Source organism: Dreissena polymorpha, chromosome 10, assembly GCF_020536995.1.
Source record: "Dreissena polymorpha isolate Duluth1 chromosome 10, UMN_Dpol_1.0, whole genome shotgun sequence".
Lineage (NCBI taxonomy): Eukaryota > Metazoa > Mollusca > Bivalvia > Myida > Dreissenidae > Dreissena > Dreissena polymorpha.
The window spans coordinates 61221987-61248576 of NC_068364.1; the positions used below are offsets into that span (position 1 = coordinate 61221987).

Genomic DNA, 26590 nt, shown 5'->3' on the forward strand with positions numbered 1-26590 from the left:
TAAGACTTCTATTGGCCAATGTTCTTGAGTTATCCAACCAATGACACACAGGTTTATCAGGGGCAAGTGCGAGGTGATTTAGCTAAAATATTGAACTTGATCGCGTGTTCCTGCAACCGAAGCGTGTTATATTAATCGAGATTAAATTTTAAATGGAGCCGATGGTTCAACAATATAAGTTCCAGCATGTTATAGACGTATTTAAATTGTCGTTGTTGTAAATATATTAAGTTCATAAATATATTTATTCTGAATGATATTGAAGTAAATTATTTTCAAAGGAAACATTGCTCTGATTGTTCAATGGTTGGACAGAGTAGATTTTAACTGTAAATAGGATTAGTAGCTTTCTTTTGTAGTAGTTGATTAGTTTTCAGTATGTAGAGACTGGGTAGAAAGATGAACTGTTTTTACTAACATTTTAATACGTTAACTGGCTTGTCAAGCATGAGTTTATTCACTCAACCACATCCGTGTGCATGAATGACTATTTCGAATGTCATTCTTTGCATATCATTCATGCTGTCAACCTGTATGTTTATGATATTAACTCATAAATATAATATGTTTAGGTAAATATGCATTTTATACATCTTTTATATTCATGTCTGTCGGTTGTATTATTGTATTTATTTTGTTTAAATAGTTGTATTTGTGTATTAATTCTGTTGGTATACTACCGTCGGAACACATCATTTTACATATAATTGAAATGTATACTTATTATAAGAGAATCATTCTTTGCATATCATTCATGCTGTCAACCTGTATGTTTATGATATTAAATCATAAATATAATATATTTAGAAACCCAAACGTGTTGTTCGAAGAAAGAACCCTAAACGCCCGAACGGCAACACATGTTTCCCGTGTTAGCATGAAAATAAACTTAATTTGTAACAAAATCAATAATATTTAACCCATTTATGCCTAGCGTCTAGAAAAAAGGCCTTGGCAAACAGCGTAGCATTATGCGGCGTCTCTTCAGGGTCTGCGCTGTTTGCTTAAAGGAATTTCTGTAAGAAATATTCTAAAGATAGAAATAAATATATTAAACATCCCTTATTTTGGAAATAAAAGGTTCCAATTTAGAAGGATGGGAGAGTCCACTAGGCATAAATGGGTTAAAACTACAATATAACAATAATCTTTACAACGAGAGAAACCTGCTACACTTCTTTAGACGTCAGCAATAACTCACTCAATAATTGCTGTTGCTGCCTTTTTTCAAGAGAAACAAATAGAACAACAAGTTAGGATTTACATTAAACATAATCTCTTTACACAAATCACATTAACAACCTTTAATGGAAGTGTTTTATTAAGATCAGCATTTGGTTGTCAAATACATTTAGTTAAGCGTAGGTAAACAACTAATTATCCAAGCTATATCACCCGATACGACTCGAGTTAGTCTGTTCAACAGGCCTTAGGTTAACGGAGTTAGCCTGTACGGACAGGCAATGGTATTACCATCATACCATTTGGTATGGGGTTAGCCTGTAGATAACCTGGATAAAAGATCTATAAATAAATAGGTTATTTATAGATTACGAAGGAAAAGGTATTAGGTCACGGTATCTCGATCTCTCGATTATTTATTGAAAATAATGAAGAAAAGCGCCTTTTTAGGTCTTAAAACAATAAAGAATGGAAATATTGGTTATAAATTTATATTTTAATAAATGAATTTAGAACAATTTAAGATTAAATATATTGCACACTGACAGTGAATAGATTAATAATTTTGAAAACACTAGGGATTTGTTTATAGTTTAATTATATTTAAGTATGAAATACCAAAAATAATAATCAAATTATTGTAAGCAGAACAGGGTTTCATTCAATCATTTATTTATGTATTAATGTATTCATTTATGTATTAATGTATTTTTTTTATGTATTTATTTATTTATTCATTCATTCACGCGTTCATTCATGCGTTTATTCATGCGTTCATGTATTTCTTTCTTACTTTCTTTATTCATTCATCTATTTATTTATTTATCTATCTATTTATCTATTTATTCCGTTTGTGCGTACGTGGGCTTGTTCATTGGTTTATTGGTTCGTTCGTTCGTTCGTAATTTCTTTCAGTCAGTCAGTCAGTCAGTCAGTCAGTCAGTCAGTCAGTCAGTCAGTCAGTCAGTCAGTCAGTCAGTCAGTCAGTCAGTCAGTCAGTCAGTCAGTCAGTCAGTCAGTCAGTCAGTCAGTCAGTCAGTCAGTCAGTCAGTCAGTCAGTCAGTCAGTCAGTCAGTCAGTCAGTCAGTCAGTCAGTCAGTCAGTCAGTCAGTCAGTCAGTCAGTCAGTCAGTCAGGTCAATCAGTCTTTTAGTCAGTCAGTCAGTTCAGTCAGTCACTCAGTCACTCAGTCACTCAGTCAGTCAGCGAGCGAGCGAGCGAGCGGGCCGGCCTGTCGGTCGGTCGTTCGTGCGCTCGTTTGTTATTTTGTTCGTTCGTTCATGCGTCCGTCAAATTGTTTGTTCGTTAGTTCGTTTGTGCGTTCGAGCTTTCTGCGTTCGTAATCATCATCATCATCATCATCATCATCATCATCATCATCATCATCATCATCATCATCATCATCATCATCATCATCATCATCATCATCATCATCAACAACAACAACAACAACATCATCATCATCATTATCATCGTCATCACTATCATCATTTTAATTTTTTTATATTTTTTATTTCATTTCTTTATATATTTTGTATTATTTGTATTGTATTATATTAAATGCATATTATGTTAATGCTGCCACGTTAAAACAAAATGCATGTTGAATAAAGTTACAAAAATCGATTGGTGATATCGTCACATAGCAGGAGAAAGGGTGCCTTGGGTACCTTATGACATATCATGCCGACAGGTGATTGATGTCGGTGTGTCATGCAACATTGTCCTGTTTATTGGACCCTTAATGCGATAAAGCCACTTTTAATAATGGTGATAACTGTTATTTCTATTGCTTAACAATACGAGACTGCGAAAACAAATGCCACAGGTTATTTATTTGACTCTTTCTTTGTTTCAATTTATATTAAAAGTATATTGATTATCTGAAGTGTGACTGTCTTTAGTTTGAAGATTTAATACGAAATTACATAAAAACTATAGTTGTTAATTTACTAAAGCAATTGACTCTTTAATATGTGTTTTTTTTATATGAAACTACGATAATGGTAGCAAGAAGTATCCTTTTTTAACGATGCTCGGTACATATCCCGATCGTGAAAATTAAGGTTGAAATAAAACGTTATATTTAAATTACTGATTTTTTAAGTTTTAAGTCGCATATCAAACACATCAAATGTTTAATGTAGTGTATTGTATATTTACGTGTGACAGTTTGAAGTCCTGCTGATATAATTTATAAATCATTAAAAAGGGAATATAATATTTCCCGTGCACTTTTATACACTTAATTATAGTATTTGCCGGAAAAGAAAACCATAGTGGAAGTATCAAGTAAATGAATGCAAAAGTGTAATGAAACTAAACACTTGCGTGCGTACATAAAACTTGAACTACATTAAGCACTGTTATATGCATCCTAATATCAGTCATATGGCATATTATGTATGTAGCATACGTCTGTTCTCAAAATTTGAACTATATGGTATTTAAGTATTTCATTTAGACGCAGTTGTCTTTCCACACATTCTAATCACCCATGTTTGACTACTCGCGTTTCTTAATTGGACAATCTAACCTGTACTTTACGACAGAAAATTTAAGTCAGACTAATATATAACGGAGCCGGTCGATGTCTGATCTATATGAATAAACTTGACGCTTAAATGGATAAGATTTAGGGATCACAACCAATTTAAGTCAGACTAATAGCCGGCCGATGTCTGATCTATATCAGATAACTTTACGCTCAAATAGATAAGAAAGGGGTCACCACAGCAGGTTGCTAATACACAGTGTAGACTTCCGCTGTTTTATTGTTGAAACATGTTTGTTTAGAAAGCATGGCCAAAATAATATGGAATCCAATTTTGAAATAAAAATCGTCTGAAAATAGCGCCGTTGACTCGTTAATTGAAGAGTATAGATGACATCAAAGAAGTGATTTTCTAGAAACCTGGAGACAACTGAGGACGACACATACAATTAAGTAAATAATAAAACAACTAAAAAGCATCCTATGGAGGCAGATGATATCTTACTTAAAAGTCAACAGATAAGTTGAGGCTAAAAATCGTATTTTATAAAGGAATATAATTGCATCTCTGTCCAATTAGATGTATTGCAAGCGATTGTTTATTTCAAATGTAGTATGTGCTGTGATAGAAACCAACTTTGCGCATAAATTATAATAACGTGCCTTGATCGTTTTCTCGTCTATGAGAGTTTAAACTTGTAATATACTGTGAAAAGCACCCATGGTACTTAACCGAAGTTATTTCTATTTAATGTTAGTAATTTACACTATTTCAAGGGAGGGAGGAGGGAGGGAGGGAGGGAGGAAGGGAGGGAGGGAGGAAGGGAGGGAGGAAGGAAGTAATGGAATGGAGGAGGGAGGGGTGAGTGGGAGGGAGGTAGGGAGGGACGGAGTGAGGGGACGGAGGGAGGGACGGAGGGAGGACCGGAGGGAAGGGCGGACCGGAGGGAGGAACTGGAGGGAGGAAACGGAGGGAAGGACGGCGAGGACGGAGGGAGGAACGGAGGGAGGAACGGAGGCAGGGACGGAGGGAGGGACGGAGAGGTACGGAGGGATGGGGGTACGGAAGGGAGGGACGGATGGGAGGGACGGAGTGAGGAGGGACGGAGGGAGGGACGGAGGGAGGGAGGGACGGAGGGAGGGACGGAGGGAGGGACGGAGGGAGGAGGGAGGGACGGAGAGGGAGGGAGAGGAGGGAGGGAGGAGGGAGGAACGGAGGGAGGGGAACGGAGGGAGGGACGGAGGAAGGGACGGAGAGAGGGACGGAGGGAGGGACGGAGGGAGGGACGGAGGGAGGGACGGAGGGAGGAACGGAGGCAGGGACGGAGGGAGGACGGAGAGAGGGACGGAGGGAGGGACGGAGGGAGGGACGGAGGGAGGGACGGAGGGACGGAGGGAGGGACGGAGGGAGGGACGGAGGGAGGGACGGAGGGAGGGACGGAGGGAGGGACGGAGGGAGGGAGAGAGGGAGGAGGGGAAGGGAGGGAGGAACGGAGGCCGGGACGGAGGGAGGGACGGAGGGAGGGACGGAGGGAGGGACGGAGGGAGGGACGGAGGGAGGGACGGAGGGAGGGACGGAGGGAGGGAGGGAGGGAGGGGAGGGAGGGAGGGAGGGAGGGAGGGAGGGAGGGAGGGAGGGAGGGAGGGAGGGAGGGATGGAGGGAGGGAGGGAGGGAGGGAGGGAGGAGGGATGGAGGGAGGGAGGATGGGAGGGAGGGAGGGCTGAGGGAGGGAGGGAGGGAGGGATGGAGGGAGGGAGGGAGGGAGGGAGGGAGGGAGGGAGGGAGGAGGGAGGGAGGGAGGGAGGGAGGGAGGAAGGAAGGGAGGAAGGAAGGATGAAAGGAAGGAAGGAAGGTTGGATCGATGGATGGATAGATGGATGGAAGAACAAACGAACGAACTCATTTACAAACGAACGAACCAATGAACAAACGCACGAACGCACAAAGTAACGGAAAAAAACGGACGGACGAAGGGATGGAAAGATTAATGAATGAATGAACGCATAAATAATTAAATAAAAACAAAAAACAAAACAAAAATGTTTAAAACATAAATACATATATGAATGAATAAATGCATGAACGAACGAACGAATGAATGATCGAACGAACGAACAAACGAAAAAAAGAATTAAACAAAGACCAAAATCAAAAAAGAACGAAATAACAAAAGAACAAACAAACGAACAAACAAACGAACGATCCAAGGAACGAACCAAAGAACGAACGAACCAACCAACCAACAAACAATAAACAAACGCACGAACGCACAAACGAACAAACAAACGGATGGACGAACTGACGGACGGATGGAAGGATAAATGAATGAATTAATTAATAATTAGATAAATAGATGGGTAATTTATTTAAAAAAAATTCTTAAATAAAATTACGTTCATACTTTTTGTTTGTTATTATTTTTTCTATTGCATACTTAAATATAATTTAACTACATGTATCAACAAATGCATAGTGTTTTTCAATATATTGAATCTATTGTACATTTCACAGGTATTACAAATAAACCACGAGGTAACAAGATAGATTCACTTTAGCATTTATTATATTCAATCTTAAAATGTTCTAAATTCCTTGAATAAAATAAATATTTGCATTCCATATTTAACATTTTTTTTAAAGTTCAAGACCTAAAAGGGCGTTTTTCTTCATTATTTTCAATAAATAATCGAGAGATCGAGATACCGTGACCTAATCCCTTTTCATTCGTTATCTATAAATAAACTATTTATTTATAGATCTTTGATCCAGGTTATCTACAGGCTAACCCCATACCAAATGGTATGATGGTAATACCATTGCCTGTCCGTACAGGCTAACTCCGTTAACCTAAGGCCTGTTGAACAGACTAACTCGAGTCGTATCGGGTGGCTATATCACCATAACAGCAAAGCTAATTAAACAAGTGTTGTATTTTTTTCTCTCAGTTAGTGTCTAACACAAGAAAAACCCATCAACAACAACGGATGTTTGCATGGAAAATATGCGATTCACAGAACAAATAATAGACACAAAATAAATAAAGAAAAAAAAACATGCGTTCGTCACACATCGTCGTTGCGGTTAAAATTGCATAGGAGTTAAAAGTGCTGCTTAAATGAATACGTGCAGTATTATTAATGTTTTCTAAAAAGTGCAGTGACAGGTTTTCAAAGAAATGTATGATCCAAATATCCGACCTTCATGTGACGCTTATCACACTTTACAGTTTTATTTATGTACTTAATTAGCCTAAATAACACGTTTGTCAAGAATTATTACTCAGAACCTAACAATTAACTTGGGTAATTATGCATGTTTGTACAAGCAAAGTCGCACGGATCTTCATACTAGTCATATTTAGTAATATGTACGTCTATGTATAGGCATACAAAACACATATCTGTATAGGCATACAAAACACATATCTGTATAGGCATACAAAACAAATGTCTGTATAGGCATACAAAACACATAACTGTATAGGCATACAAAACACATGTTCAGTTTGAGCAAAATGCGTTACTATAGACTTTTTTGTCTTTTAAGACATTGACCAATAGAAGTCTGATTTGTTAACAAAACATGGTAAATCTTAGTATGTATTGCTATATACGTAAGCCGTTGGTTATGGCGAATATTAAGTTTGAAGGTCGAGTATTTGCGATAACATAAGGAATGTATCGAGCATGTCTGGCATGCAGTTTCAATAAATACTCAAGATTTGACATCCACCCACCCCACTCATTCACCTCCGTCAAAAGCACGCACACTCGTACTGCTCGTCTACGTTCTTCCTGGCTAAGAGTTCTTGTAGTCTAGTGATGGCATGAAAACATTACTCCCTTACCTCAACTGCGATAAGCGTTTATAAATATTTACATTTACTTAGTGACATTATCAGAAATGTGCCCTAAATAACTATAAACGATATCAGTTTTTTTGTTATTTAACTTCGTTTTAATGAATGTACTCTTATGCAGGTGCCTGATTGTGTGTGCATTAACGCATCCATCCCGGTATTTTCAATGATTTGCTTGCTTGTCGTAGCTGTATGTTTACAAAACACATGCGCACACACAACTGTATGAAAATAATCAGTTAGATTTTAATCTAAATATTCGTGATGATGGATTTTTATATGTGCTCATATTGTTTTGGAATACAAGTTAAACATTATTTAAAGCCTAGCTGCTTAATCGATTGATGGTATAGGGTCCGGGAACAGCCGTATTTATTAGACGCCTTCTAGCTCCTTTTCGACCCATGTAGTTCCTAAGGGCGTACGAGAAAGTGCTTGGTGCTTCGAGAGACCAACACAGCTGTTTTTGGAAGGTCAAAACTGCCGTGTTGATCCATAATGATCCGGGAAGATGGTAGCATCCGGGATAGTCTGTTTAGCTGCCGTATAGGTTTCTTCGACAGCCGTATAGGGTCCGGGGACAGCCGTATAGGGTCCGGGGACAGCCATATTTATTACATGGTAGTTACTGTGTGTCCTTGATAGTCCGAGAACATAATTTCAGACCCTGTCTATGAGGGACCGTGACGGCAATTGTAAGAGTGTCTCCTTTTCTTCCGTCGATGCAATGTGCGATGAGATGACGACTGAGAGCAAGTTTATGCTGATGATATGCCAACTTTTCCTGGAGAAAGCTCGGGTTGAAAACAGTATCGTTGTTGCTAAATGGAAGCTTCCAGTCCCGTATTGTCCAAAAGGCAGAGCAGGCAACTGTATATAGGCCTCGCGACTTTAAGGGGCCCATGAGACCGTTGCAAAATATTTATTTTAATTACTTACTTAGCCTAATCAAATATAGAGAGACGTAGAGACGGAAATGCATGTTTTACTTGTATGTCCTCTACTAGTATATAATCAAATACGAAATGTTATTTACCAGAAAGCTCAGTTTTTAGACTCTGGTTTTCAAGATATGAGTGATAATGCTAAATTTGTATTCATGTTTACTCACCCAGATATTGTTAGGGTCCTCGCAAAAACCTGCTGTGCTATATTGAAGCTGAGAAATAACACGTTGTATAGTACAAATTTTAGTGAGTAGATATTTTAATAATGCTAAGATTTTTACTGTGTGTATAAATTTAAGATGTATAGAAAACATGGCCACTGTTTGATTTCTAAAGTTTAAATAGATGGTATAATTTGATTTAACATACTTGTTTAAATAACAAGTTTTAGTGTTACTGTGATATTTTTATTAGCCATACTATAAATTAGTTGTTGCTTTTGTATCAAACCAATATATCTTAATATTTCAAGATGCTCTGCTAGATTGTTGAACACTGATATATATATATATATCAAAGCTTCCATTTACATGTCTATATATTGACAAAGCCAATTATGTTTTTGTTCCAATTTAAGGCTTGACCTTGATTGACATCAGGGTATTACAATGGTATTTTATACCTTTAAACAGACATTATAACACTTTTTCTTGCCATCCTTGGCACTGGTAGGCTAATTAACACTAGGGACCTTGGGCACTAGGGACCTTTTTTCATCGGAAAACAGTTCAGCCAAAGTTTCTTGCAGCTGCACAACTGTGGGGATATCTTGAACGGGAAGCCCACGCAGTGTATACCCTCGGTATGGCAGCTCCTTGTACTAACATTGTAACCATTCCTTAATTGTCATTGCTTTTGTCGACTCCGACTACAAAGTCGTTTGGGCGGAAGGTTGCAATAGTGCTCTTTGTGTTTAACATATCTAGAGTTCTTCTCTGCCAAGACTGTCGATGCTAAAAACCGCCAAAAGGCCACGGATCGTCCCGGATCCTGATCTGGGGAATCCTTGACTGGCGTGTCCTTTACTACTCATATGGGACTAGGGCGTAAAGATCCGTAAGCAAAAGCGATATTTTTCGACATTTGGTTTGAAATGGGAAATCATCGCTACATGATAAGAACAGCCAGTGATCCATATCGTCGTTCAAACTAGTCAACATACCCTTCATTACAATTTTAATACTTCGTAGCAGAGCGTATTTTAACCCATTTATGCCTAGCGTCCTGAAAAAAGGACATTGCAAACAGCGTAGACCCAGATGAGACGCCGCATGATGCGGCGTCTCATCTGGGTCTGCGCTGTTTGCTAAAAAGGAATTTCAGTAAGTAATATTCTAAATATAGAAATAAATATACTAGACATCCCTAATTTTGGAAATAAATTGATCCAGTTTAGAAGGATGGGAGAGTCCACTAGGCATAAATGGGTTAATATGCATGTGCTGCTTAGGAAGAATCATATTTTGTTGGTTGAATACTGTGAAACTAGCTGCATGTGTCTTGTCTGATAAAATACAGTTCGCAATACCTATATCTGCAACCTCCCACGCTATTTGAAAGTTGTGACTTCACTGTTTATAAACATGCCAGTATCAGCATTTACTGCAGCAGAACTCATATTACATTCACGTTAACGCGGATGCGGTACCTAGACATGCGGGGTTTTGCTTTACTGAGAACTTTACCGCAGACGCAGTCAATTGGGTAAATGAACATCCAATGATTTCAGCGGAAAGTGGAACAGTTGGGTGGAAAAAAAAAACGATTATCTTCTACAAAAGATGTCACATACTTTTAAGCGTCTTTGTGCGTAATTACTTGTAATTACAAACACAAACAGCTTAAGCGCATGAACACACGTGAGAATAGTGGATATCTCTCATCATCTCTCATCATCGTCCATTTAAGAGAGCAATGGCGTGCAGACAAGCAGCAAGCTACAGAAGGGCTTCAAATAGGGATCTTCATCGGGGCCAACCAATCATCAAAGCGGATATTTCTCATTTTTAAGAAACCCATGAGAAGTTTTATTCTTCCGTGAAACATATACTTCAGACTACCGCATTTCTTTTATTAACATTCAGCGTATAATGGGGTGTCATGTAAAAGACAAACAATAAGCGAGGTCATGGGTGCTAGTTTTGTTTGTTAACTCGCGCGTCATTGAGATTTAGGACGAAACGGTTTGACGTTCATGTTCGTTAACTTCAACAATAAAGCACTTTAAACAAGTGTTAACATGATATTGTCTATTGGGCTGAAAGGGGGACACTTGCTTTAATTAATGGACTGTTAGTTGAAAAAGGCAATCTTACCATCTGAAAGGAAGTGCTTTAATCTTACACATTCAAACCCGCTAAGTATTAGCCATAAACTTTCAGGATTCGTTTAAGTGGAAAATAAACGAACATATCGAAGACAAAAGCTGACACGAAGTACACGTATACCGTAGGCCTTAAATGGAATAACATTTATACAAGTGATTAGACCCATTTACAGCACTACCTTTATATTGATGGGTTCTAGACGTCCTGTGGTGCAAGTCAAACTTCAACAATAGCTCAACAAAATAATAACTTCCGAAATGTTAAATAATTTCATACTGCTTTTTAATTACAAAATGCGAATAATATATATTTTGTTCCCAAATTTCCGAATGAGATCTTGATATAAGATTTCAATTTAGTACGAAGATTTCTAAGTGCGAAGTTTTGTTACAATAGTTCGGTTTTCACGTTTTCGAGAGTAAATAACTGATTACATATGTACATTGAAAGTCACATGTCCACGAATCTAATATTCTTTATATGCACTTCCAAACGCTTATGGTTCTGGTGTATAATTTGATATGTTTGGAGTTTCATAGCAAAAGTAATGTGTTCTCAAATTATTTATGATAAATCAATGTTCTATATTTACTTGCGATGACCAAGGCAAAACTCACTTCAATTACTGAAACGATTTCAATGAATAAAATGGTCGTTCGTATTGTCTAAACCATAAAGAAAACATTTATATCATACTATTTCTTTACGCATTCAGTCTTTTAATTACGTCATTTATAATCCAGGTGGATTGAAAAGTGATTGTTGAGCGCTTAATTTGCAAAATAAAGCGCTCGGAGAAGGATCACGTATACATGGTTATATGTTTTGAAAACATAAAAAATATATGTAATTGTAAGGAATTACTGTTCTGTAAACCTTTTTATATTTCAGTTAAAGATATTAATAAGAATATAATTGGACAATAATCGCTAACTGGTAATAGTTTAAACGTTTAACAATTTAACATAGTCAACTAGTATAAAGTCCTTTAAATGCAACTGAATTACGCAGTAACTCAATAATAAACTAACTGATAGAGAAAATCAATGCATTTTATTTAAAGCATTCTGAGGACAAATGCGGAACACCTCTTATAATTTTACAGAATTCTTACCTATTGTGATATACAGAGTATTAATTTAATACCGTGGGTTGATAAATAGTATCAAAATTATTCGATATTCTATTTTTAAAATATCATGCAACTTTTTAAAACATACAATACTAAATATAACACCAATAACTGCGCAAGTGACACACAAATAGGTTTAATGGTTATGCATATACGTCAACGTTTCGCTTGGGTAAGCATTCGGATAATACCGGCGACCTTGAAGTACCGAATTTATTATGCTTACGGTGCATTGGCGTTGATTGCCATGAGGCGCCGCGGGCGACAAAACCGTGTAGGCGATTAAAGTCACGATTTAACCTGGGTAATTTTACTGTTGCCATTTTTTTTACCGATGCATTGGGGGTTCAAACGGGTTGTAAGGGACCTAAACCTCCTGCTTGACTCAGTTTTAGCTCGGCTGTTGTCGGAGAAAACCCGCGGTATTGGCATTGCCAGCTCGTCGTCCGCCGTTCGCAGGCGTCGTGCTAAAACCTGAACATTTTGCTCTAAAATCAAAGTGCTTCCACATACAACTTTGAAACTTCATATGTAGATGCACCTTGATGAGTTCTACACGCCACACCCATTTTTGGGGTCACTAGGTCAAGGTCACTGTGACCTCTAAAAAATAATTCTGACAAGCTTTCATTTATTCAAAAATGCACCCGCAGCCGAGCGTTGGCACCCGTTATGCAGTGCTCTTGTTTAAACAATCCATTTAAGTGACAAAACCAATCATAGAAGCATGTTTCAAATTCAACTGCAATAAAAGCAAAGCCTTGCAATTGAACTAAGTTAATTTACGTTGAAAACAAAGATACACAGTTTTTTATCAACGATGTAAATCTAGTACATTAAACCAAATGAAATCTTGTATACGGCGCACCAAAACATGCCTACAAAAAGCGTTGTTTTTTTGTACAGAGATAACCCTGTGGTGTTAAATCGTTGTTCGATGCGCGCGCTTCACGATACTGCGAAGAATGAGCGAATGGTCTATATTTAGGATGAGCGAATGGTCTATATTAAGGCATTCATATATGTAGCAAAACAAGTTCGTTTAGCGGTTTGACAACATTGAAAGTTATACATTCAAATATTGTTTGTTTATGGGAAAGACCATGTGATAAACCAGCAAAGTCCTGCGCTTATGCAATTAAGTAGCTAACACTATACATAACGCATAGTTTAAATAGCCCAAAAGCTTATTATAATTCCTTACTATAATATGATATGAGCCTTTCTCTGTGAAAACGGGGTTTAATACACGAGTACGCACAGGCTAATCGGAGATGACACTTTTCGCTGTAACTGGATAATCGCTAAGAAAATATTTCCTACGTACGAAAAATACCATAAACGCGGAAAGTATCATCCCTGATAAGCCATGCCATCTGCACAAGCTTACCTGGGACGACACTTCACGCTCATGCGTTAAGCCCCATTTTCCCAGACCAAAGCTCATAATTATAAAATTATAAAACAACAACAGCACAAACTGTAATACTACTACTACATCCACTCCTAAAAACAATTAGACAAATAATAATAATAATAATAAATAATAATAACAATAATAATAACAATAATAATAACAATAATAATAACAATGGCAAAAAGAAGAAGAAGAAACAGTTAAAACAAGTATAAAGATTTATTGGATTAAACTTTAAAGCACACACCTGTAAAACAAGTGCCCTACTTTAATTTAGAAAGCGGGATAGTCCCGCATCATAGCGTTTCGCAATTCTTCTAAGAAAACTATTTTTAGAGCTATGAATAAATCGCCAACCGCTAAGCATGGTTTATATTTTATCATGCATAATATATACATTCTGCAATTATCCATTTTCTCTTGATTATAACTTATGAATATATGTAACACGGGTTTAAGAACAAATAAAAGTCCTTGATTTAAATGAGTTTGTTGACGTCGCCGTGACCTTCGGATTGTAAATACGCGATAAAGCGATTAAGTAAATGTAAAGTAACACTTGATTCTGATTGGCCCTTGCGAGCTGACGTCACATTTTTCCCAGTAGGCCTATTCATGTATGATAAACAATTACTACAAGTAACGTTGAAAATGTAAACGCAAATCATTCGGTTGTAAAACTCAGAGAGTTTAAGTGGTGAACATTGTGCACTTTTAACGATAGTTGTTTACACACAATAGTTTCTTCAACTGGTGAGACACAATTATAATAACGCATCTCTCGCAATGGGTAATCTTCGCTTCCTTGCATTCTGCATGTTATGTTTGTATCTGTTTTTTCTGTCTGTGTTTATTTCGGAAAGTATATGCATGTTCTCCGCTATAATTATATGTAAACACTAAACTTTGTTTCACTTCTTTACTATCATGCTTGGATTTACATGTTTGTATTAAGAAGTATTTTTTAAAAGAAACCTAATTATTTAGCGACTGTATCAAATTATTATTTTTGAATAACTTTGGAAAAAATGTTTAATTTCAATATTTGCAGAAAACTGGGAATCGATTGAACGCTACTTGTTGTCGAAGGAGTACGAAGCTCTTACGTTTGACCAACAGGTATGGACACTTTTATTTTTAGTTTTTGGGGGGGCAAGGGTGCAGAGGGGGATGAGTGTATGCCTTCAATGCGTTAATATAATAATTCGGACAGCGTTGGTCAAATAATTGCGTTATTTGTTGATATGTATTTTTTCATATTATGAATCTTGTGTTCCTACTGTTGAGAGTTCGAATGATCTTATATAAAAGAAATACTAAATAGTCTGGTCTTTCGATACACCAATTGCAATTCGACATAATTAATCCAAGATGCTTAAACTAAGCGCCCAGACATATGCAAGCTGTAATTACAGATCTGCACTTTCAGGTCCCACAGATGCTTTCTGAGCTCAGCAGTATGCTACACGGGGAGATAAGTTCAGATTCGTCCAGCACCGAATTTTACCAGGACGACCTGGCTTTTAATAAGCCGATGCCAGTGCAGGTTCGAAGTCCGTGCGAGCAGTTTAGCAAACTAGACTCTTGTGAATTGTATAACCTGGACCAGCAGGGTTCGCCCCAGTCCGAATCATCCCAGTCCGACTCGTCCAGGTCCGACTCTACAAGTGACAGTCAAGACTTCTACAGGGACGCACAGTCTTACAATTACACGTACAGCGATCTCAGCAGTGACACTTATAAGTCTTGCATAGTCCGTAATACGTGTCTACCATCCAACGGATATTACACGAACGTTTCAAACAGTGGTACTGGGTCTGAACACTGTGGACTTGAAATCAAGAGCGAGCCTCATTGGGAGGACGAGCCGACGAGCAAGCGATTCACATTTAATAATAATAATCATATTGTGCACAGCGGCGGCGGCGCCACAAGCGTCCATCCGTGCGGCGTCCCGGAGGACATTGGGCGGCAGCTACTCAAGGAGTTCGGGATGGAGGTGGGAGAAGTGTGCCGGCAGCTGCAGATTGATGCAGGTATGTAAACGATACCCCGTATTCTATAATTTTTATTGTGTATGGAATCATTAAAACGGTTTTGTAAAAATGAATGTATTATAAACGTTGATTACTATGCTCCTATATAGTTCTTCATTTGATCTTTTTGGTCATAAAGATCTTGCTAAAGAAAGTTTACACTTTCCAAATAAAATTAAACTTGTATGATAAAAAAAAATTAAACGGATTTCGCGCTTCGGGGTTTTCCTTTTCAGTAACTATAAGTGGTTTTGCATTCTCCTTTACAACTATAATTATTGCCATATGCATTTATAGCCTCAGTCGCATTTAAACTTGTATATAGGCTCAAACTCATTGTGTACATACCGGTCTTACTGACAATAACGTAGTGACGACACCATCTATTTGTATAGAATGGGCTCAAACTCATTCACATTTGAACCTCCGCGCAGAGATTTCACTGGAACCTGCATTGCTGGTTCCTTGTCTGTGAGAGAAAGGAACGACAACTCTCCGTGGGGATTGCATTCATGGGACGTTCGCATTAAGGCTATTTAATATGTTCTGATTTGGTACAGTAAATACATTTTTGAATAGTTCTATCTGAATGCAATTTAAATAACTAGATTTGAAACACACATGTCTTATTTGTATATTTACACAATTCTCGATTTGATCGGAAACAGTTTTTAAGCTTGCTTGATAATTTTAAAACATCCATTAATGGTTACATTTCAACGTTATTTGTATCCTTTGATCTTTAACGACGATCGGTGTGATTAAAATTGTGCTACAGCTTGATTATATCGGGGAATAAAGTGAATGCGATCCCGAACAGGCTTTATTTCATCACGTTAAACTACCTGCCGATCCCAGTATGAAAACAAACGTTACACTTGGTTTAAAGTGAACCGTATCGTTTTCTTGTTATTGTTTACGTCGATCTGTACATGTACATCGTGTGTTTTTTTATTTATTGTTTTACTTAAATATCTTGTCGCGTCCATAAGTGACCATATTATGAATTGACACATTTTATTTTAAGAATAATTTTGGAAATGTTGCTTTATTTTTAGTTCTTGTTCTATGCTATGACAAAAAAGAAAAAATAAATACTAAAAAATCCGTCTGTGCTTTGAAGCTGAAGAGTGTCACCGTTAAATTAATAATTGCGTCAACATTGAACAGGTGTTTCTGTGCTGAAAGCTAAATGATCGAAAATGTAAAACATAATTTCCATAAAATTAACTACATTCAGCTTCTTTTTAAGCTAGACGTACGGTACACGCATCTTTAGAACAGAAAACAACACAAGATAAATGTATAAAAGAAACAAAATAAGTAACTCAAACAATTAAAGTCTCAAGAGCGTTAAAGACATTAATTACTATTACACATATATCAACGGACCAGTATTAGTCTATTACACTCATGCGAGTCAATGCCAAAGTCTGTTACTTCATTCAACGAAAGGGAATATATGTTATGGTTAATCTAAAAACGCACATACAGATTTGTGTATATACGTCAAACAACAAACAATGAACGTTTCATACAAATAATGACCCGCGTCATGCGAAAATGGGCCGTATGCCATATGCGATCAGAGTTACTTCAGCCCAGCCTGCGCTGTCTGACCAAGAGCTGCGATCTTCGCTCAAGCCAACACGAAAAATTGCGTGACTTGACAGCGGATAGTGTAGCTCCTGACCAAACTGCACGGATGCGCAAAATAATCTGGAATTACGCTGGTCGCATATAGTATAATCCTCATTTTTGCATTATGCGGGTCAAAAAACATTTATAATCAGAAAAAGGCTTTTTAGCGATAAAGCTAGCATTACTCAGCATTATAGATAATGAATGCAAGTTTTGATCTAATTTCCATTTAAGGGGGATTTATTTGATGCCTAAACAAAACGGTTCTTCCACTTATAACATAATTTAAACACGAAATTAAAAATTTAAGTTGAAATCTGTCCGCTTACCTGATGATAAAGTACATCGTTAAAATTGATTTTCGTATATTTAGAAATGGAAGGGCAATAAATTTCTAGCAATCCATTACATTTATTCAAATGGTGAAATTGGTTTTGCAAATTAAATAAGCGTAAGAAGCGAATTCGATAATGCAAATTTTCGTCGAGTTGCTAATAAATTTATCAGTCTGTTGTGCCTTTATATTAGGATCTGGCCGTTACAAATCATTGAACACTAAATTGAAACCTACTGGGAAAGACGTTACATAGTTACGATAAATGTACTTTAAACGTAACGGGTCCAATGTCTGGCAATAAGACGACGCCTGTTATAAAACATTTGACATCAATAACTAATGTATAAGAAGCTCTTATTAAAGGGACCTTTTCACAGATGTTTGCATGTTTTGAAGTTTGTCATTAAATGCTTTATATTGATTAATGTAAACATTGGATCTTAGCAAAAACAAGAATAAAATCAAATATAGAAAAAAAACTAACCATCAACTGGGTTCGAACCACTGATCCCTAGAGTAAAAGTCTATCGCTTAGACAACTCGGCCATCCGTGCTCATACAATGAGATATATATTATATATATATATTTTTGTATAAGCACTCCTCGTAGAATCACAAAATATAACAACAACAGAACTCTCCAAATTATTCAATCGTTTCGCGTTGCAACGCTTTATAATTTTCAGGTTTTTAAATCGTCAAAAGATGCATATAATGTTTATTTAGAGCACGGTAGATGTTCAGTATTACTGTTCCCTCACAAATATCATAACTACACCGAAAATTGGCGAATCTGAAACATTTGTTTTTAATTTTGTCAATTTACCAAAGCGTGAAAAGGCCCCTTTAACCCATTTATTACTAGCGTCTAGAACAAAGGCCTTGGCAAACAGCGTAGACCCAGATGAGACGCCGCATGATGCGGCGTCTCATCTGAGTCTGCGCTGTTTGCTTTAAGGAATTTCTGTAAGAAATATTCTAAATATAGAAATAAATATACTAGACACCCCTAATTTTTGAAATAAATTGATCCAATTTAGAAGGATAGGAGAGTCCACTGGGCATAAATGGGTTAAGAACGTTATAAACGTTGGATTATAGTAAGATAGAATGCTGTTCACATATTTATGTCCAAAACACGCTCATATGTTTAGGGCTCTTGAGAAGGGCAAGGGGATACGTGCCTCTATGTATGATTTATATTACTAGTTTAAATGTTCCAAGTTAAATTATTTTATAAAGATGTGTGGCTATATATAAATATGGCTGTTCTATCTAGTATTTCTGAAGATACAAACATAAGATGACACATATATACACGTTTGTATTTTCCTGTATGCAGATCCCATGTTATGGAGCCCCCGACAGACACATGATTGGGTGCGGTGGCAGTGTCGTCATTTTCACACGGCGGATAGCAGCCTCGAGGAATTCTACATCCCTGGTTCCACGCTTTGTGCTATGTCGGAGAGCGAACTACGCACACTGGTTTCCAGCGAAACTACTTCACATATCAAAGCGAAGCTGGACATCTGGCTGTGGGGTGAGTGTATCTACAGTATAGACACTGAACTAGTAAAGTTGAAAAATTAAATGTCTTTAAGAACACATTTTTTCTTTGCATATGCAAATAGTTTTATGTTATCGTCATACACCAATCTACACAGAAAAGTCTTCCATGAAAAACAATTTTTACCCAAACAAGATCTGGAGTACCTTCACTTAGTTATTCACGTATTGCATCTCTCTACCATTTTTCAGTTATTCAGCAGACGACACAGAGTTTCGCACCTGCGTTGACCCAGATCCCTGTACCCCGCTCTCCCACGATCTCCCCGACCCCCCTCAGCGCAAGTCCGTGTGAAGGCATGGGCGAGGAGGAGAGTTTCCCCAGTCATAGTCACGTGGCAACAGGTACACACCATTACTGAGAACGCATGAATCAGTGTGTAAGGTAGTTGTCTATCGATTTGCTTAAATGTTAGGTCAGACAGCGGATTATTTGAAAACGTTTTTACACACTGTTACATAAATGTTTTTGATAGATAATGGTCCAGGCTTCCATTTTGGGATCTTTATAACTTCGCAATTATTATGAACGTATTACCACGTTTATCGATCCTGCGATTTAAAATCGTAATCATTGATCTGAAAGAGAAAATATTGTTATATTCGGACACTTTAGAGACATTGTCATATATTATAACTTGTTGCTTGTTTCTTGATCAAATAATTATGAAAACAGCTTTATTTTTCTGTCTTGTATACACATGATTCATTCTTGTAATTCGTAGTTTAATAAGTCATTGCCCGTTAAATACATTGCATAAATTCTGTTTCGTCATTCGCCCTTCTCACGTTTTTTTTAATCCGTGTATCAGGCTCTACCGACGCCGACCGCCTGCCCGACGAGCCCGTGCATCACCATCGCCAGACAATCCAGCTGTGGCAATTCCTGAAGCTTCTACTGCTCGATGGCGGCTACACGGACTGCATCCGGTGGATGGACAAATCCAAAGGCATTTTCAAGATAGAGAACTCCAACCGGGTGGCAAGGCTCTGGGGCAAGCGAAAGAACAGGCCCGCAATGAACTATGACAAACTGAGTCGCTCCATTCGGCAGTACTACAAGAAGAACATCATCAAGAAGACAGAGCATTCCAAAAGACTCGTTTACCAGTTCTGTAAATAAAGAACTAGGTGTGGCGTCCTTCCGGAGTTAGTTCTACACATGTCCCCATGCATGTGATTTGGTGCTTGTTGTTATTTGGCAAGGCCACGGTCACAGACGTTTGTTACTAAATTGGTGTAACTTTTGCATGTAAACGATGTGCCGTGTGGTACGCCTGATTCGATATGCCATGTGCCATTTGGTACGCCTGATTCGATATGACATTTGTCAGTTTCCAAATTGGTACTGCAAAGTGCATTTTCAATTCGAAAGGCATCACGTGATCCTGTCGTGAGAGAGTGGGTCTTATGCCAAAAGAGGCCAGCGGATTCGCAGGCTTGTCTTGAGTTTTGCTGGCCGCATATGACATAAGAACCATTTTCGCATGACTCAGCACATACGTGGTTTGGTCAATAGAGGAATCCAACGAAGTAATGAAAAAGAAACATATCGTTTTTTGTTCACTGCAATTGTAAATGGCAGCTTATTATTGTAAACGCTATCAATACACATTTGAAACCGGATATGTGAGATAATAATATGAAGGCGTTTTTTTTTATTCCCACACAATGTCCTGTTCCCCTTCTTTATTATTTAATACTTAGTATCGTGTACCAAAAATGGAAATTAAAGCAAGTGTACCGTGATAATCTCGAATTTTTATGTAATCTGTTTGCTCAAGAGATTTGACGGTGTCGCAGGACCTTTTGGTGCAGAATGTAAGACATTCCATGGTAATAGTTAGTGCTGTATATATACGTAGTTTGTTCCACACGAGTGCTATTTTCTCAACATAATAATTTAAATCTAGAAATGTGTTTTTTTATGTAATGTTCACGTAAGGCATAATTGTATAAGTGTATCATAGTTATTTAATATGAAGCATAATAATTAAATGATTGTCATATAACACATTGTTATGTATTAAGAAAATGTCGTTGGAACAATTGAGTATGTTTTGAGGGTAAAATTTGTATATGATAAAATGTGCATTTATTGATGGCTTAGCGCTGATTCAGATAGAACTACTTTACGACATGTTCTGTCAACTGTGTTCATGTTATATTTTCTCATATATTTATATCATTATTGTCATCACAGATCGAGTCGCTTCGATTTTGCCAAGTTATACCATAGCATTGCAATAAATATACTTAGTTTCTGTAATCGCATTGTTGTTTTCATAATAACGTTAATTGAACAATGTTCAATAATGTATTTGCCAAAGATTATAATTTTTTCTATACTTTGCATACACTGTATGCAAATTTGTTTTAATACACGTTTGAATATTTTATAGAAATGTTTTGATTATTTAAAATGAAATAAAATTGATTTTTTTACCAAAATGTTGGCTTTGTTTCTGAACAATTATGGGTATTTATAGCAAGTTACCTTTTCTTTTTATGTAAAATTATAAGCATATCATGTAAAAAGTTACATCATTCGATAAATGTGTAAGCGACATTATAATCAACATTTCCGCTATGAAGCTTAATCGAACGCGTTTATTTGACTTATATGCTATACAAACAGGTACTTTATCAGAATCAATGTCTCACAACGACTTAGTGTAGATGCATACGTATTTTATATAATGCTTCAGAATCGATCAGGAAATATGCAAACACAAATACATGTATTCGAATTGGATATCAAGATGTTGATGAGCGGTTGGCAGTGTGAAATAACAGTCTTGCTTATTGTCAATTGAATACCTCGTAGCGATGAAATTTAGATGAAAAAATCATCCGCAATTGCTTTTCAAAATTTCGGTTATCACATAATAATGTGAAACTGCGATATTTTCAATCCCAGCTTTCTTTTGCTTCCTGACATCAACGATAACTATTTGAGTCGTGTTCTGAGAAAACTGGGCATAATGCATTTGCGTAAATTGTCGTCCGAGATTAGCCTGTGCTGTTCGCACAGACTAATAGGGGACGACACTTTCCACTTTTATGAATTTTTTCCTTTAAATAAAGTCTTTTCTTAACAAAAATCCAATTTAGGCGGACAGTGTCGTCCCTGATTAGCCTGTAAATTTCAACTGTAAATAAAAACGACACTTTATGTAACTATGTTTTATAACCAATCCGTAAGCTGACGTTCCACTTCATCTGTCGATAGAAGAGAACAGAAACTATAAACATTAGTCTCATATACGAACAGTCGTCATTATATCAAGCGATTTCGGGAAATAAGCATTTTTTACATGTATACATATAATATGTATATATGTAACAAGTTCTAAGAAAACGGGGCTTAATGCATGTGCGTAAAGTGTAATCCAAGATGCAGTCCGCACAGGCTAATCAGGGACGACACTTTCCGCTATTATTGTATTTTTCGTTTAAAGGAAATCTCTTCTACACGAAAATCCAATTAAAACGAAAAGTGTCGCCCCTGATAAGCCTGTGCGGACAGCACAGGCTAATCTGGGATGACACTTTACGCACATACATTAAGTACAGTTTTCTCCGAACACGAGAATTATGTATACCTGTATTAACAAAATCGCAGTCGCTTGAAGTTTGAATCAGGTATGCACTGTGTGCAGGAGAAACGTTGCTTGAAATAATTGTTAAATTCATATTTTGTTTTTTTTTTCCAACTTATTGCGCTATTGGAATATGTTTTTATCACATAACTTATTGTCCGTACATATGAATACATACATCGAATGCGAATTAGAGCATTCTGCTTTTGAGGATAATATATTTGCTCTTGACAAGGCCTCCGTTTTGGAATGCACAAGTTTTATTCAGATTTCCTCCTACGAAGTACCTAAACAGAACCACGCCCATTTAAATGTTATTTTGTGACGGTGTGATCAGGAACTTAAAACATAATCAAAATGGTATACATTTCAAAAGATTTATAACTTCCATTAGAACACATACATCATTAATAAACCTGATTTTTTTTCATGACGCATCATCGCATCTGTTAATACTCGCAATTATTGATGAATTAAATTGAAAAGCTATCCGCCTCCACTCTGGATCAGCAGACGATTTATTTCATAAATCTATCTTACGGAGGAATCCGAGATAGCCGATGTATCACGATTGATCCGCCTCATGAAATTACATATGAGACTCAATGTGTCTGTAACAAAGAACTTAATGCAATGAATTGCGTAATGGTATATACTATATAATAAAGGGGCATATCGACGGTGTGCCATCCTTAATGTAGACATCTATTAAAACAATTCAAATTCCCCAAGTTTTTATAGATATGCATCTTCACGGCGTATAACCATACTGGTACTGTCTCGGATGAAAACGGTGTATCGGTATCTATCTCGGATGCGGTACCGGTCGTTCTCGCATAAAACATGGTCATGTGTGGATGGTCATGCACTGAACAACATTTTATTGTAATAAAACGGACACGGGTCATTCAACGCAAGTACATGTATTGCACGGAACATTAGAATCATTCTGCTTTGTGGTAATATGTTTATTTTATTTTTTTCGGCATAGCTGTATACGCCAATTTTTCACCTTACCTGACCTTTGTAACTGTCCAATAAAATTCAAATAAAATTTCCCACGGCTAGGTCAGAATGAATACACTTCATTTATCCCAAAGGCTGATTTGAGCATACGACCAGAACATTGGAAACATGTCCGCGTCTTTGTAACACTGTTTTACTGCGTGTTCAGCATGAAACAAATTTATCTCTAATGAAAAGGCTTAATAGATAGGACAGTTTTACACTCAATCTCGACATCAATACAGTTTGTGCGTGCACCTTTTATTTTCAGAGGATTGCCAGCGCGAGAACGTTTGTTCTTTAAGGATATGTTCTCATATTTAGTACTAACTTCCATATTCCTGTCAACATGTTAACATGTAAAAGTATAAAGAGCAGTGGAAGCGAGGCCTCACTTAATGCATTGCATGTCAACCCGCGGGGTATCGGGTCAATTTGCGGCCAGTGTGTGTGAATGTCAGAGTTTATATACAGGTCATCGCTGCGTCTTCACGACTACCTTATGTGCTGACCGGAGTTCGCGGCCAGTTAAATAATCGTTATATAATAAAGACGCTATAGCTTGAACTAGGTGACCTGGAGTTTTCTTTAGACCAGAAAGATGTTAAATGAAGATATCCAGCGATATAATTACGGTATGTCAATTATAGATTCTTAATGTGTTTTCAACAATACCATGATAAATATTATTTTTAATTAATTTAACTAGAATTATTCCACCATATTGACTAATGTTTTAAGCATGAGCGCGATGATTCTCGTTACTGTTAATAATCGAATCAAATAGCAATGCCCGACAAACCACTAAATCAGGTTTGTTCGAAGAACGCGCGTATAAATATTTAAAATATGTACGGATACTTCGCGTGTGGCCGGTTAACTCATATGTTTTAATTTCACTTCCATTCTTCTTTTGGTTTTCTGTTTTGTATCTATAGGTTTATGACCAGCAATATGCAATAATGTAAAATAAGCCGCGAAAACTCCGCGTAACATCCCGTACTACGTGTGATGCAGCTAAGAACTGCACAGAAAAAGACATTCGCTATCCTCGATCTCATTCATTGAACTCTTTACCTTTCATAAACTCCAACCACAATCAACGCCGTATGTCTTTTTTTAAAGATATTTCTTGTTTATCTTGAACAAGTTTTATATTGATAAAATCATTAAGAAACATGTACACAACCATCTTCAGGTGTCCTTCGTGTGGGATTCGATTTCACGCCAAAAAAAAAATCGCCAACCTCAATGAGGAAGTTCGAATGCGCATAAAGGTACACATGTACTTCATTACATGTTTAACGATTTAAAAGGTACCTTTTCACAGATTTCGGCAGATATTGACGTTTTTCATTAAATGCTTTATATTGATAAATGTAAACATTAGATCTAAAAAGCACCAGTAAAAAAGAAGAATAATTTGAAGAAACTAAAACTATCAACTGGGCTCGAACCACTCACCCCTGGAGTATAAGTCTAATACTTAGACCACTCTACCATCCGTGCTCATACTATGAACGATGTTTTTATACTTTATATAAGCAATCCTCGTAGTGTCACAAATCATAACGACAACAATAGAAATCTCAAAATTATTCAATCGTTTTGAGATGCAACGCTTTATAATGTTCAGGTTTTTAAATCGTCAAAAGATGCACATAATGGATAGTTTAGAGCATGGTAAATGTTCAGTATTTCTGTTTCCTGGCAAATATCATTACTGCAACGAAAATTTAAGAATCTGAAACATGTTTGTTTATTGGGCCAATTTACCAAAACGTGAAAAGCTCTCGTTAATACTTTTATTGATTTTAACGCGCCCGCTAATAGTGTCCCTGTATATAAGTTTGTGGATCGTGTAAATTAATTGAATTTAGTTACGCAAGCTTTTATTTTAAGACGAGACATTTGTTCCAATCAATCCTTTGATGCACACGTAACAAAATATAATATAAGTTCTGAAAATATTATACCGTTTGACCTTTGATATCGCCGACCAAAGCGATTCTACGATCAACAGAGAACGATAATTTTCGGCGTTAAAGCAATTCAAAGTAGAGACAAATCGCTTTCCGTATGTCAATGTAGATCCGATAGGCGGCAACGTTATTTTACGTTTTAATCGTGCATGTTAAGAGCTTTCATTCGCATTAAAATAACCAAAGCGCTGGAGCGCTGTGGAGGCACCGAAGTTGTTCGCTGTTGTATAATCTTAGACGCAACTCAGTTTTCAAAATTATGTTATAGCTTTTTATATCGCAAGATTGAAATGACCACAACCAATTCAAAGTTATAAAGCGTGTGTTTTAAAACACAGGTAGAGATGTGTTGTTTTTTTTCAAATCATTGATACAGCTAATCAGTGTGCACAGGCTAATCTTATTTGACATGCATTAAGCCCCGTTTTCCCTCTTAAGCAGCCAATATGTACAGATTTCAATGATAAACACTGGAATGGCCAACGTTGTCTTACAAGCTGTTAAATACACACTACGTACTGTACCAGTGAGAACAGGCAGATGCGGTGGTTAGTGCAGACGCTTTTAGCATTCGTCGTCTGCTAAATTTTACTGCAGTTATCCACACAGGCAGTCACGGATTACGGTTCCTAGCGTAGCTAAGCCCATACTGATTTGCAAAATTGCGTTCACAAATAAAAACAAGAGTGGCTCCACAAGAGACTGATTTACCAGGGTGCAGGATCACGTAACTTTTTGGGTTTTCACTTTTAAACTTTATTGGATGTAAACGACGGTGAGTGGTGCTTTATAAGTCCCCTACCGGTGAAACTCAACACCGGTAATGGGACTTTTATTTCTTGGAAATAGTCTTGTTTCAAATATCTTTTTAAAACAAGTTTTCTTAAGAAGGTCAACTAGTGCATAAAAGACAAATTGTTATGCTTATTATGCAATTCGAAATACATCAGCATAACTTAACTTAATAAGCATGTGTTCTTGCTCAAAAATTCCATTTTTACTGCATTTATTTAACACGGTTGTTTCACGCAACCTGAAATTTTGTCACCGATTTCAGAC

The 26590-nt window shown here is 37.0% G+C and overlaps 1 protein-coding gene across 2 annotated transcripts; it reads left to right on the forward strand.

The window, feature by feature from the left end:
- Nucleotides 1-13982: 13982 nt before the first annotated feature.
- LOC127847720 (DNA-binding protein D-ETS-4-like) lies at nucleotides 13983-21393 on the forward strand. Of its 2 annotated transcripts, none has more exons than XM_052379817.1 (6): nucleotides 13983-14112; nucleotides 14411-14478; nucleotides 14789-15395; nucleotides 18716-18916; nucleotides 19135-19287; nucleotides 19755-21393. In XM_052379817.1, exons 3-6 carry the CDS (start codon nucleotides 14798-14800, stop codon nucleotides 20063-20065), a joined length of 1263 nt encoding a protein of 420 aa, XP_052235777.1. In that variant the 5' UTR covers nucleotides 13983-14112; nucleotides 14411-14478; nucleotides 14789-14797; the 3' UTR covers nucleotides 20066-21393. The 2 variants fall into 2 exon arrangements, with proteins under 2 accessions (XP_052235777.1, XP_052235776.1); XM_052379816.1 differs by having other exon boundaries at nucleotides 13996-14149.
- The last annotated feature ends 5197 nt before the right edge of the window (nucleotides 21394-26590 follow it).

Coding starts and splice junctions, on each gene's coding strand:
- LOC127847720 (XM_052379816.1), top strand. Junction 15,396..18,715: donor GCAGCTGCAGATTGATGCAG/GTATGTAAACGA, acceptor TCCTGTATGCAG/ATCCCATGTTATGGAGCCCC. Junction 18,917..19,134: donor GCTGGACATCTGGCTGTGGG/GTGAGTGTATCT, acceptor ACCATTTTTCAG/TTATTCAGCAGACGACACAG.